This window comes from Lutra lutra, chromosome 7 (assembly GCF_902655055.1).
Source record: "Lutra lutra chromosome 7, mLutLut1.2, whole genome shotgun sequence".
Taxonomy (NCBI): domain Eukaryota; kingdom Metazoa; phylum Chordata; class Mammalia; order Carnivora; family Mustelidae; genus Lutra; species Lutra lutra.
The window spans coordinates 126,754,186-126,768,682 of record NC_062284.1 but is presented as its reverse complement, the minus strand read 5'-3'; the positions used below and the strand labels follow the sequence as shown (position 1 = coordinate 126,768,682).

Sequence of the window (14,497 nt, the reverse complement as noted above, 5' to 3'; positions counted from 1 at the left end):
TTAGCTATTCAGGGTCGTTTGTGGTTACATACAAATTTTAGGATTATTTGTTCTAATTCTAAACTATTAAACCATAGTTTAATGGTTTAAAATATCATCAGTATTTTAAAAGGGGTGGCATTGAATGTGTACATTGCTTGGGTAGTATAGACATTTTCATAATATTGACTCTTCTGATCCATGAGCATGGAATGTCTTTCCTTTTCTTTGTGTCATCTTCAATTTCTTTCATGAGCATTTTATAGTTTTCAGAGTTAGGTCTTTCACATCTTTGGTTAGGTTTATTCCTATATATCTTATTGGTTTGATGCAATTGTAAATGGGACTGATTCCTTAATTTCTCTTTCTGCTGCTTCATTATTGGTGTATAGAAATGCAACAGATTTCCGTACATTGATTTTGTATCCTGCAACTTTACTGAATTTGTTTATCAGTTCTGGCAGTGTTTTGGTGAAGTCTTTCAAGTTTCCTATTTATAGTATCATGTCATCTGCAAATAGTGGAAGTTTTACTTCTTCCTTGCTAATTTGGATGCTTTTTATTTCTTTTTGTTGTCTGATTGCTGTGGGTAGGACTTTCAGTTCTATGTTGAATCAGAGTGGTGAGAGTGGACATCCCTGTCTTATTCCTGACCATAAAGGAAAAGCTCTCAGTTTTTTCCCATTGAGGAAAATTTATTTACACTCTGGGTTTTTCATAGATGACCTTTATTATGTTGAGGTATGTTCCCTCTAAACTTGCTTTGTTGAGGGTTTTTCTGATGAATGGATGTTGTACTTTGTCAAAAGCTTTCTCTGCATCTATTGAAATAACCATATGGTTCTGGGGGCCCCTGTGTGGCTCAGTGGGTTAAGCCTCTGCCTTCGGCTCAGGTCATGATCTCAGGGTCCCGGGATCGAGCTCTGCATCAGGCTCTATGCTCAGCAGGGATCCTGCTAACCCCCTCTTTCTCTGCCTCTCTGCCTACTTGTGATCTCTGTCAAATAAATAAATAAAATCTTAAAAAAAAGAAAGAAAGAACCATATGGTTCTTATCCTTCCTTTTATTAATGTCATAGATCATGTTCATTGATTTGCAAATATTGAACCACCCTTGCAACCCAGGAATAAGTCCCATTTGATTGTAGTGAATGATTTTTCAATGTATTGTTGCATTTGGTTTGCTCATATTTTATTGAGAACTTTTGTATTTATGTTCATCAGGGCTGAACATTGTTCTCTTTTTTAGTGGTGTCTTTATCTAGTTTTGGTATCAGGATAATGCTGGCCTCATAGAATGAATTTGGAAGTTTTCCTCCCTTTTCTATTTTCTGGGAATAGTTTGAGAAGAATAGGTATTAATACTTCTTTAAATGGTTGGTAGAACCTGCCCATAAAGCAATCTGCTCCTCGATTTTTATTGGGACTATTTTGATTACTGATTCAATTTCTTTGCTGCTTATCATTCTGTTCAAATTTTCTATTTCTTCCTGTTTCAGTTTTGGTAATTTATACGTTTCTATGAATTTATCCATTTCTTCTAGGTTGTCCAATTTGTTGGCATTTAGTTTTTCATAATATTCTCTTATAATTGTTTTTATTTCTGTGGTGCTGTTTGCTGTTTCTCTTCTCTCATTTGTGATTTTATTTATTTAAATCCTTTCTCTTTTCCTTTTGATAAGTCTGGATAGAGGTTTATTAATTTTATTAATTTTTTTCAAAGAACCAGCTCCTGGTTTCATTGATCCATTACACTGTCTTTTTGTAATTTCCATATTATTTATTTCTGCTCTAATCTGCATTATTTACTTCCTTCTGCTGGCTTTAGGCTTCATTACTGTTCTTTTTCTAGCTCATTTAGGTGGTAAGTTTAGGTTGTTCATTTGAGATTTCCCTCGGTTGTTGAGGTAGGCCTATATTGCTACAAACTTCCTTCTTAGAACTGCTTTTGCTATATCCCAAAGGCTTTAGGCTGTTATATTTTCATTTTCTTTGTTTCTATATAGTTTTTTTTTTTTAGCTGCTAAATTCTTTTTTTTTTAATTTTTTTATTTTTTCAGCATAACAATATTCATTATTTTTGCACCACACCCAGTGCTCCATGCAATCCGTGCCCTCTACAATATCCACCACCTGGTGCCCCCAACCTCCCACCCCCCACCCCTTCAAAATTCTCAGATCGTTTTTCAGAGTCCATAGTCTCTCATGGTTCACCTCCCCTTCTAATTTCCCTCAACTCCCTTCTCCTCTCCATCTCCCCTTGTCCTCCATGCTATTTGTTATGCAACACAAATAAGTGAAACCATATGATAATTGTTTCTATATAGTTTTAAATTTCCTTTTTGATTTCCTGGTTGACCAATTCCTTGTTTCGTAGCATGTTATTAAACCTCCATGTATTTGTGGTTTTTCCAGACTTTTTCTTGTGCTTGACTTCTAGTTTCATAGTGTTGTTGTCGAAAAGGTACATGGTATGGGGACAGCCCATATTTTGATCCAGGTCCTGGTCATGTGAATATATGTGTACATATACACTTGTACACATTTAAGTATATAAGTATACATTTAAAGATGTGTGTATCTTACTTAATGTAAATTACAAAAATTATCCCAAATAATGAAATGCAAAAAGTATCCCAAATAATGAAATAAAACCAAATTTTATTTTATATATATATATATATATGTATATATATATATATATATATATTTTTTAATCTGGAGAACTAAACCAAATGCCATGATAGAAACTCTAGTCCAGATGGCCTAAGCTAGATAATTTCCATGCAGCCAAACCTGTCAAGCCATTGCTTGAGTTTCTAAGTCTAAAATCACAAAAGTTAAAGCCCAAATGGGAATTAACTATCTCAAAATGATGATTCATTGCTGCCTTTGGAACCTGGTGGTGTGTTGCAATATCATACTTTGAGTTTTAGGCATCACCTGGTATTTTTGTATTATTTGTAAATAATTCAGCAGGAACACTGACTAGAATGCCATTGTACTATTGAAACAAAATCACAGATAGCATAGATTAAAATTTTTTCATATTTAAAAATACAGTCTATATATAACATAAAGAGTCCCAAATGTTTGACTGCATGATCCTTCTGGATCTACATTCCTGACTTTAATTCCTCTGCTTGCTACATTCCTCATACTCACCACAGCATATATTAAAAAAAAAAATGCACAATAGTAAAAAAGATTCACAGATGAGAATCTTTTCAGCAAAGTTAAAAACAGTAGGCAAATGATAAATGTCATATTAATATTGTCCATTTTATAAATCCACAATTTCACAATATTTAAGTATCTGGATTATTTGTACCAATTTATTTTTCTACTACCAGTACTTTCTTTGGTTATGTTGACTAGTCCAGTGTTGCATACTTGACACATTTCAGTGAAATATTGGTTGCTTGACTGACACAAGTATTTAATACTAAAGGAGGCCTTTGAAATGCAAATGAGGATATTAAACAAACAAGCTCCGTGCAGAATCACAAAATATTCTCAGCCCGTTTGCCAAGAGACTAAAAATGTCACACACAAATGGGAGGTTGGTGTTTCTGGCCCACCCAAGCTTAGCCATGGCAAAGAAGATCAACCATGCTTCTCAACCCAGGAAAATTCAGTCATGCTCATCCATTCATACTTTACATTCTTTAATAAATAGGGGCTGTAGTGGGAAACATGCAGCATTGATCAACTAAAACTCATACCCACATGTGCACACATACATACAAACTATGTATTTATGATTCCAGAGAACTTGTACAAAACAAAATGTTGGAATGTTGATTAGATTTACATGCTCCTAAAGTTTCAGTGAAATGAGCCTATAATCATGTGGAAAATGTAATAGCACAAATTGTTCTTGTTGGAACATAGAGAACTGTCTGTTCTCTTTGCTAGCATTAACCAGGTTTCCCTCCCTGTTTCTATGGCAAGAAAAAAAGACAGTTCTTAAAATTGGATCTTGTTCTGCAAATCTTGAAGTCAATTCAGGGGCACTTCACATGCATTGCTAGTTCTGCATTGTATCTTCTAAATGCAGACATTTGGCAAGTCCAAAAGAAATATTTGATTCTAAGTCATACCCTCATTGATCATCCTTGGTTAAGTAAGTCATAGAAAAATAAATTAAATTGCATCAGCAGCTTAAATATTGATTCTCTCTTAAATATTTATTATAAAATACATTTACTATTATAAATATTTATTATTAAATATTTGTCCTTTCCATATGCTAAAGCCAGCTTGTTTAACTACTACATGTACATACTTCACTTAGGATATAAAACTATAAACTTTTTTCCCCAATGTATGTGATGCCTTCATCATTAATAGTAAATACTGTTACTAATAGTAAATACTGTTACTACTCATATGAGGTACATTTTCTGTTTTTTCATTATATAGTATAGAGCATAATCATGGCCTTCTCATTTTGAGCATCAAAAGCAAATAAAAAACAGAGTCTCTTCAGTCCCTAGTATATTTCCATATGAAATAACTACTATTTTGATGCTAATTCTTTGGATAATAGCATAACACCTTGAAGCTTTTCTGATGTTTTTGTCAACAGAATATATACTTACATATGTATTCTTCCTTTTCCACAAATATTCAAAACTTATTCTGAAAGAAAAATAAAATATTTTAGCCAAATAATCACAATCTTTGCCTTTCCTCTCTCCCATCTGCTCTTTCAGCAGCAGCAATTACAATGTTACACAAGATTCTTTGAATAAAATTCTTTGAAAATTCAGACAATGGAAAGAATATCCAGCTCACTCCTATGGGACGGACAGAGAAACAGGTTGCTAATAACCACTTATCAGTTAGCTCTAGCTACCAAGTTACTGCCTAACATAACAACCATGAAACCTCCATAACGTTTAGGTCTCATGCCTCTCAGGTCAGCTAGGGATCAACAAGATATCCACACGTTACAATAATTTATTCTCCATGACCCTCAGCTTATAGTAAAACTATTGGGGAAAATGGAACAGAGGCTCTGCAAATAAACCTGCTATCTTTATTATTTAATTAGCTAGATACCACTACCAGTCAATTATTTTTGCTCTTTATTTGAAGAGAAATAGGTACTTTGGAGAAAACTCTTCCTACATGTTTTCATAATGTTGATCGGCTAATAACATTTTAAAAGTAGGGAAGAAAGTGAAGGAAGGGTTAAGCTAACATGTGTTGAATTTTAGAGTTGCAGCTAAGATGATTTATACCAGTTTACATTTTTTAACTCACTAATGGGTTTATTTTTCCAGATAGTATATACATTACTATGAATATATCCAGGTAAAACGTACAAGCTGCTAAACTGAAATGGCAACTTTTTATGATCAATTGCTATTATGATAATTCATTCTTTCAACATTATTGAAATCAGTCTTCTGTCTTGGGCTACATTATAATCATCATGATATTAACTAAGTTTATCCAATAATTGATCATTTATTTTCATCTTAAGCTGGGATGCCTAGCATTTCCCCTTTCACTTTTGTTTAGGTTTGATTATGCATAGTGTATCATTAGTAAGACAGTGGTTCTGAGACCCATTATCCTCCTTGGTCTCTTTGTATTGGTGGGCTTTCTTGGGTGAAGAATCAGGCTGAAAAGAATGAACAAAATGTTAGCATGTCCAAACATTTTTGTCTTGTAAAACATGTTGCGCTGTGTAGAGGATGAAAAGACATCTTTTCCTATCCTTCTAGCTTTTTAGCTACAGCTCAATAACCAAAAAGAGATTAACAAGAGAAAGGTATACCAACTTATTTTATGTAAGTCTTATGTGACCTGGGAGCCTTTAGGAAGAAAGGCAGACTTGAAGAAATAACTAAACCTGTGCATTTGTATGCTAGGTTGGTGATAGTATTGGACATTCTGGTGAAATTTTTGAGTGACCTACTTGGCCAAAGGTATATAGAGTGCCATACATGATCTGTTATTGTGACGCCCTAAAAGTTCTTATCATCATTCAGCTTCAGCTTATAGGACTTTGGGAAATAGTTTGTTTATGGCGATGCCAAGTCAGGAAGATGAGAGAAATGTTGGCTACATTAACAACTGACAAAATGCAAAAATGGCAGGATCTGATTTAAAGGAGATGAAAAATGGCTCAAAGATAATGAACATTTACAACGGCAGATAGTACTTTTTCACTGAAACAACATTTTTCTCTACAGTCACCTCCATTTCTACCAAAGATAATCCAAGACTATTTTTATTTGCAAAAATAAAACTAATCTTACTAAACTTGGCCTAACTATTCAAGTGTAACAAGAAAAGGCAACTGGTTATATACATTCTTTTTTAAAGTCTGTTTTGTAGGGATCCTCTGGAAAAACTCAAAGTTAGTTCAGAGAATATTATTTAGAATTTGATTTGGGGAAATTTGTCAAAAATTTGTCAAATTTTGTCAAAATTTGTCAAAAATGTCAAAAGATTTGAACACTTAATTAAATAAGATCCTGGTCATCTATTTAGCCAAAGTGAAAATAAAACATTTTATAGGCAAATACAGAAGGTTACATAGTTGTGAACAAAACCCTCTGCTCTTTTAGTATTTTTTTTTTAAAGATTTTATTTATTTATTTGACAGAGAGATCACAAATAGATGGAGAGGCAGGCAGAGAGAGAGAGAGAGAGAGGGAAGCAGGCTCCCTGCTGAGCAGAGAGCCCGATGCGGGACTCGATCCCAGGACCCTGAGATCATGACCTGAGCCGAAGGCAGCGGCTTAACCCACTGAGCCACCCAGGCGCCCCTGCTCTTTTAGTATTAAGAAAGTTAGGTTTTCTTAAGTAATCAAAAGACCTTAAAAGACAACATGAAGCATAGGAAATTATTTTGATAAAAAACAGAATCTTGGTTTCCTAGACAACTTTCTTAATAGGTAACCAATGACTTGCATACCCTGGTAGACAAAAAGCCAAGCAAGGCTCTCAGGATACAAAACAAAACAAAACAAAACAAAAAAACCCAAACAAGCAGGAAAGAAATAGCTGTCCCTGGAGAAAAGGATCAATAAACAATGGGTACTCAAAACTAAAGTCACAAGTGTCACAAGCCAAATAACTAATTCTTACAAATATTTTTCCTGCTCACCTGAATTTGGAAAGGAAAGGGCAAGGAGAAATGTCTACAGTCCTCTCTTGACTAAGCACTAAGATAGAGATGGAAGACATTGACATGTTAAGAATTCTTATCTTCTGGGGCGCCTGGTGGCTCAGTGGGTTAAGCCTCTGCCTTTGGCCCAGGTCATGATCTCAGGGTCCTGGGATTGAGCCCCACATTGGGTCTCTGCTCAGTGAGGAGCCTGCTTCCCCCTCTCTCTCTGCCTGTCTTTCTGCCTACTTGTGATCTCTTTCTGTCAAATAAATAAAATCTAAAAAAAAAAAGAAAGAAAGAAAAAGAATTCTTACCTTCTACTGGCTTTCTGTCAGTTGTCCCAGACCTCAGTTGCAGTGTCCAAGGTGAGGGCAGTATTCCAGCCTTTTACTATCCAATCCCCATCACCAGAAACTGTAGGGGAGGAAAATAATGTGTTTTTCTTTCTACCTTGCTAGTTCCTCAGCTCGGGCTTTGTAATAAAAGACAGATTAACAAGAGAAAAACATAAAAATCTATTTACTATAATTTGTATGTGTCACAGAGGCCTTTGTAAAGAAATGAAGACCTAAAGAAGTAATTAAACCTGAGCATTTTTATGCTAGCTTGATGAAGAATGGAAAGTCATGGAAAAAAGTGATAGAACCAAAGGGTATGAACAAAGGGTAATGAACTGGAGGAAGCTTTGCAAGGTTAGTTCATTCAGGTTCCTTCAGTACTTTCAGAGATAAAGCTATAAGGCAGGGCGTCTCTCACATGAGGTTCTTATGACTTGTTTCAGAAGAGAAGAGGAATCAGAAAGTTCTTCCTACACCTCCCATTTCTCAAATACCTCCAGCTTAAAATGTTCAATATGCTAAGTTACCATGGTTTGGGTTACTGTACCCTGAACTCCATTATCTGTAACTTATTAGTAGGGAAAAATCTTTGTGTTTATGTGTGTGAAAGAGAGAGAATTCAAGAAACATGGATTATATATATCAGGAATTCATATATTGGGAAAGGATTTAATGTTATTTGAATCTTTAATCTTTTACTCAAAGTCTATTAAATTGCATTTAGATGGATTTCTGTTCCAAGTCAGACTTCTTAGATACCATTGTAAACTTACTCTAATTTTCTTCTCAATTAAATATGTCATTTTCTTCTGAACACAGAATAAATGCCCTAATTTTTAGTCAATGAAAGTTACAAATTAGGTCCACATTACCTACAAGCAATATGTGGCATCTTATGATTAAGTATGCCCTCAAGATCTATGCCTTAGGATATGCTTTATACATAGGACTACCTTTGAGCTTGAGAAACTCAATCTCCTTGGGTGATACCCAACAGGTGTGTATTTTATCCTTTGTTTTCCTTTGGCATGGCCCAATTTTCCTGGGAGATTTTAATCAAGTGACTTGTTGTTCTTTTTTTTTTTTTTTTAAACTACAGAATCTGGACCAACAGCTTTTAATCAATCAAATTAAGGGAATGTAAGTGGGAGACCTATGAGGAAGGGTGGGTAATTTATGGAACTTGAATTTTTGAAATGATATTAAAGCAACAGTGGGCTTCATGCTGAAACACCCAAGAGCTAACAATTTACCCTTTCATCATTCACGTCACCTTCCCTTCCTCAAGTTAACAGATCCTTATATTAATTAATTTGGTCTTGCTGATGCACTGATTAGGCTAATTGCAGATATATTTCTTTTTATTATTATTATTTTTAACCCTTTCCTATTTCTCCCCGAATTCCTTGTTGTTGTTGTTAATTTTTTAAATTAGCATATAATGTATTCTTTGTTTCAGGGTACAGGTCTGTGATTCATCAGTCTTACATAAATGACAACACTCACCATAGCACATAGTATTCCCAATGTCCATTACCCAGCCACCCCACCCCTCCTACCCCCTTCGCCTCCAGCAACCCTCAATTTATTTCCTGATATTAAGACTCTCTTATGGCTTCTCCCTTTCTGGTTTCATTTTGTTTCATTTTTCCCTCCTTTCCCCTATGATTCTGTCTTGTTTTTCAAATTCCTCATATCAGTGAGATCATATGATAATTGTCTTTCCCTGATTAACTTATTTCACTTAGCATAATACCCTCTAGTTCCATTCACATTGTTGCAAATGGCAAGATTTCCTTTTTGATGGCTGCATAGTATCCCTGTGTGTGTGTGTTGTGTATCACATCTTTATCCATTCATCTGTCAATGGACATCGAGGCAATTTCCATAGTTTGGCTATCGTGGACATTGCTGCTATCAACAATCAGGTGCATGTGCCCCTCCAGATCACTACATTTGTATCTTTTCGGTAAATACCCAGTAGTATTATTGCTGGGTTGTTGGGTAGCTCTATTTTCAACTTCTTGAGGAACTTCCATACTGATTTCCAGAGTGGCTGCACCAGCTTACATTCCCACCAACAGTGTAGGAGGCTTCCCCTTTCTCCACATCCTCATCAACTGTTGTTTCCTTGTTAATTTTAGCCATTCTGACTGGTGTGATGTGGTATCTCATTGTGGTTTTGATTTGTCTTTCCCTGATGCTGAGTGATAGTGAGCACTTTTTCACGTGTCTGTTGGCCATTTGGATGTGTTCTGCCCATTTCTTGATTGAATTATTTGTTCTTTGGGTGTTGAGTTCGAGAAATTCTTCATAGATTTTGGATACTAGCCCTTTATCTGATATGTCATTTGCAAATATCTTCTCCCATTCTGTTGGTTGTCTTTGGTTTTGTTGACTGCTTCCTTTGCTGTGCAAAAGCTTTTTATCTTGATGAAGTCCCAGTAGTTCATTTTTGCCCTGGCTTCCTTTGCCTTTGGTGATGTTTCTAGGAAGAAGTTGACTAGGAAGAATATGACTGTAAAAATGAAAAATGTAAAATGAAAATGTAAAATGCAAAAATGAAAATTAAAAAAGATTTTTAAAAAGGTATACATAAGATGTTGATTAAATAGGAAAGAGGAAAATTTCCAAAAAAATAGAAAAAGAAAAAATAAAGAAATTGCTCCTCCTCCCTGCATTTATATTTCTGGTTAGACAGGCATGCTGTACTGGATAAAAGGAACTGCTATAAATATAGGGCCATTATTAATGTGATGGTGAGGTGTTGGGGTGGGGAAGTGTTCTACAGTCTTGTGATTAGGTCTCAGTCTTTTAGTGAGCCTGTGCTCCAGACTCTAAACTTTATCAGTGTTTCTCAGTTTGTTTGTTTTTTTCCCCTTAAGTAGCACAGAACTGCTAGAGTGACCTGGGGTTGGGTATTGTCCCTACCCCAGATCAGTTTGGCTCTGGTTAATAGTGTCCCCTGAGGGCAGGCCTGGGTAAGAACTCTGTGTTCTGGTATATTTCTAAATGATCCTTTTCCCTTTGCCAGAAACACAAGGGGATTTTTTTTTTTCCCTAATGCTTACCATTAGGACTTGTTTGAGCTCCTGGAGGTAAATTTTACAAAACTGTGGAGGTTCCCTATGACTGTCTCCCCTGGAAATTTATCAACACTACGCCTCCAGCAATTCTTTTTTTTTTTTTTTTTAAAGAATTTATTTACTTGACGGAGAGAGATCACAAGTAGGCAGAGAGGCAGGCAGAGAGAGAGAGGGGAGCAGGCTCCCCGTCTAGCAGAGAGCCTGATGCGGGGCTCAATCCCAGAACCCTGAGATCATGACCTGAGCCGAAGGCAGAGGCTTAAACCACTGAGCCACCTAGGTGTCCCCACCTCCAGCAATTCTTCAATCCAGTATAGGTTTCCTACCCCTACACTGGTTCTCCCTGTGGTTGCCACACATCAGTCTCTGCCCTGGAAGTCTGGGACTCCTGTCATTTGCCCGACTGTCTTGAGAACAGCAGTTTTCCCTGTGTCTTCCGTTCGCCAAGAAGAGTTGTTCAGTTTTCAGTCTGTTCAGTCTGTTCAGCTTTTCACTTATTGTTAAGAGGGAGAGGTGACTTCCAGGCTTCCAGAACCAGAAACCAGAAGCTCCAAATGCATTTCAATGACTGTAAAAATTAGTAGTTCAAAGAATTCAGAAATCAAGGAAACAGATTGTTGAGGGGGAAAAACAAAAGAAAACAAAACAAACAAACAAAAAAACCCAACCCTGCAGCCTAGAAAGGAAACACAGTTTTAGTTAGTAAATAGATGATATATGATTGCCCATATTTATATGGCGAAACAGACCCAGGGAGAAGATGGTAAGTGTGGGGAGGTATTATCTTTTTGCAAAGTGAGTTAGGACACCTTCTTTCCTATAGGATTCTATCAAGCAGTCACAGTATCCACAAAAGAAAGTCAAAAATAGAACACTTCAGGATGCCTGGGTGGCTCCGTTGGTTAAGTGTCTGTCTTCAGTTCAGGTCATGATCCCATGGTCCTGGGATGGAGTCCTGCATTGGGCTCCTTGCTCAGCAGGGAGCCAGCTTCTTCTGCCTGCTGCTCCCCCTGCTTGTGCACAGGCTCTCTCTCTCTTTCTCTGACAAATAAATAAAATCTTAAAAAAGAGGGGGGACACCTCGGTGGACAAACATCTTTAAATTCATGAAAATGTCTTACTACCTATAAGGAAAATAATCTCAGCCTTCTGAAAAGTATCCAAAAAAGTCAACTGGAAGAAAAGCCACAGCCTTTAAGTTGATTATAAATAATAATTAATAATTAGTAATAATAATTACTAAATAATTAATAAATAAAGATGTCACAAGAGAACTAGCTCCTTGTCAGTCAGTTATTTCCAAACAGTATCAAGTGAAGGATAAGATCAAGTTAATGATTTAAGAGAACTTTGGTTAGGAAAAAAGATTGTAACCATACCACTATTTTTAATTTTTTTTTTTAATTTTATTTATTTGTCAGAGAGAGAGAGGGAGAGAGAGCAAGCACAGGCAGACAGAATGGCAGGCAGAGGCAGAGGGAGAAGCAGGCTCCCTGATGAGCAAGGAGCCCGATGTGGGACTCGATCCCAGGACGCTGGGATCATGACCTGAGCCGAAGGCAGCTGCTTAACCAACTGAGCCACCCAGGCGTCCCCATACCACTATTTTTAATCTTTAAGATATATCACATGCATTTAATGCTTTTAATATGATCTTCATATGTGTTCCAGTGGCATTCCAAGACATTTCCATTGACATGTGCATTATATGAATTCAGTAGTCCTGATAATCTTATGAATATGTTATATTGCTCACCAGTTAATAATTTGAATATGATGTTAAACAAGGCATATGAGTTTACTGCAAATTCAAAGATGATGTTTGAAGTTTTATTTTCTGCATTTGAATCTCATTCTCAATTTTTGTTTTGTTGGGGGAAAACTGTATGTTTGTTTTTCCTTGAGTATTAATCTTGTTGATTATGTACGATGGAATATGTATCATAAGGACCAGCATGCTTCTAATAATATATGGTTCATAATTAAGGTGACTTATTATAAAAGTCCAATGATTAAAACTCTAATTGTGTAACTGTTATTTTCATAGGAAGTTTACAGAGACTCATCTGAAAACCATTCCCAGTCATGCATTTTCAAATCTGCCCAATATTTCCAGGATGTAAGTCATTTTTTCATATAAATAAAAGTTTGCAACTGTGCCATGTTATTTTTTAAATGTGTTCTATAAAGACAAATACTTGATATATATTGTACTTGTATAAGTCAATATCTACATCTCCAATGTATGTAAAAATGTTATGTGCAAGATGTTTATTTGATTTTGTGACATCTCTAATCCTAACTTCCTAACTGATTTATTAAACCTAATGCAAATTTAAATTAATTTGGTCTTGAAAATTTAATAATTCTCAATGTATTTTAATGTATCTTAGGATGTGGCAAAAACTTAGCCAGAAATCTCCCCCATAAACAGATTTATATATCGATCTCTAGTCCATCTCTCCTATTTACCAATACTTGGTTCACTTTTTGCCCCTAGGAAAATGTTTACCTTTTGTCAGAAATGTAGGTAATGATTTCAGACTTCTCTCATTTAAAAAACACACACACACACAAATAATTCTAAACCTTAGAAAATTGAATTGCTATACACTCAAGAGCAAGGATAAAAAGGACTTCCATATTGAGTTGACAAGAATATAACTATATATGAAATGAATAAGGGCCTTATTTTGTTTAATGGATTCTGCCAAGCAGTGACGATAGTTCAGGCACTTCAAGTGAAAGTACAACCAGGAGCTACCTGTGTGATTTGGGCTAAATTCATTCATTTCATGACCATTTATTGTCTATTGTGTCATTTCAGTAGAATTTGACATTTTTAGTTGTTACTAGAGGAGAGGGCTACTGGCATCTCATGGGTAGAGGTGAAGGATCTGCTAACCACCCTCCAGAGCTCAGAATATCTTTCCACAACAAAGGATTTTCTAGTCCCAGATGTCAGCAGTGCTGTGGCCGAGAAACCATCCCAGCTAAACATCTCTGCAGTCTTTGATTTTCCTGACCAGCCTTTCCTTTTTCAAATTCTAATCTCCTTTGGTTTCCTGGATATTGCTCTCATCCCTCTTTTTAACATCTTATCTTAGCTACTCTTCCTCAGTCTCCTTTCCTAGCTCCCTTTTTCATTTCATTCAATTCTTTAAAGATCAATTCATCCTTTATTTTGTCCAAGTTCCTTTATACCCTCTTCTCCTTGAATGAACACTCCCATCCCTTTGGCTTCACTATTACATAATACAACTAATTCCCAAATGAGTACCTCCAGCCCTGACTTGTTCCTACAGGTCAGGCCTTCTTTAGAAGCTTCCTTCCAAGTATCATCATCTTGATGTTCCACAGTCACTTCAAACAGCAAATCCAAAATAAACCCATCATCTTCCTGCTAAATTGATCCTTCTCCTCCCTTTAATGGCATGACCATTTAATGATCTCTAAGCTAAACACTGCATTCCCCTTTAGCTCTCCTTTCTCCCTCAATTCCTATATAATTACCCATTTGGTGTCTCTACTTGGATGTCCCAATAGCTTGACCACTACTCTATTCATTCATTCAACAAATATTTATTGAGCCCTAGTTTGTGTCTGGGACTTTGCTAGATGCTTCACACAAAACAGCTAATAATACTCATGGAGTTTCCACTTTCCTTCCTAAGAGGGTGACAGTGTTATGATAGGGTCAATCATAGAGTGTTACAGAACTCATACAAGAAGCATATTACCTGGATGGAGAGTGTAGTCAGGGAAGCCTTCCTGGAGGAAATGACACCTAATATGTGATCTGCTTTATCTGCGTGGTGGGATGGTTAGGGAGGTGGAAAGATAGTTCCAAGCAGAAGGAAAAAGCTGGGTTGTCAGTTAAATTAAAATAAATTTGTTGAGGCTAGAGCTTAAGCTGAGAGAAGGGCAGTAGAGAAAAATGAAACCAGGGAATGAGCAAGTGC

At 36.1% G+C, this 14,497-nt stretch overlaps 1 protein-coding gene and 1 long non-coding RNA gene across 5 annotated transcripts in view; one reads left to right on the top strand and one right to left on the bottom strand.

The window, feature by feature from the left end:
• TSHR (thyroid stimulating hormone receptor) overlaps window positions 1-14,497 on the top strand; it is a 175,967-nt gene that overhangs the window by 79,612 nt on the left and 81,858 nt on the right. For all 4 annotated transcript variants that reach the window (XM_047738446.1, XM_047738448.1, XM_047738449.1 and 1 more), the window contains exon 3: window positions 12,583-12,654. In XM_047738446.1, the coding sequence (XP_047594402.1) occupies window positions 12,583-12,654 (72 nt within the window). The remainder of the gene's footprint in view (window positions 1-12,582; window positions 12,655-14,497) is intronic.
• LOC125105220 (uncharacterized) overlaps window positions 7,357-14,497 on the bottom strand; it is a 103,191-nt gene continuing 96,050 nt past the window's right edge. The window contains exon 3 of the long non-coding RNA XR_007128839.1: window positions 7,357-7,525. This is a non-coding gene — a long non-coding RNA (uncharacterized LOC125105220). The remainder of the gene's footprint in view (window positions 7,526-14,497) is intronic.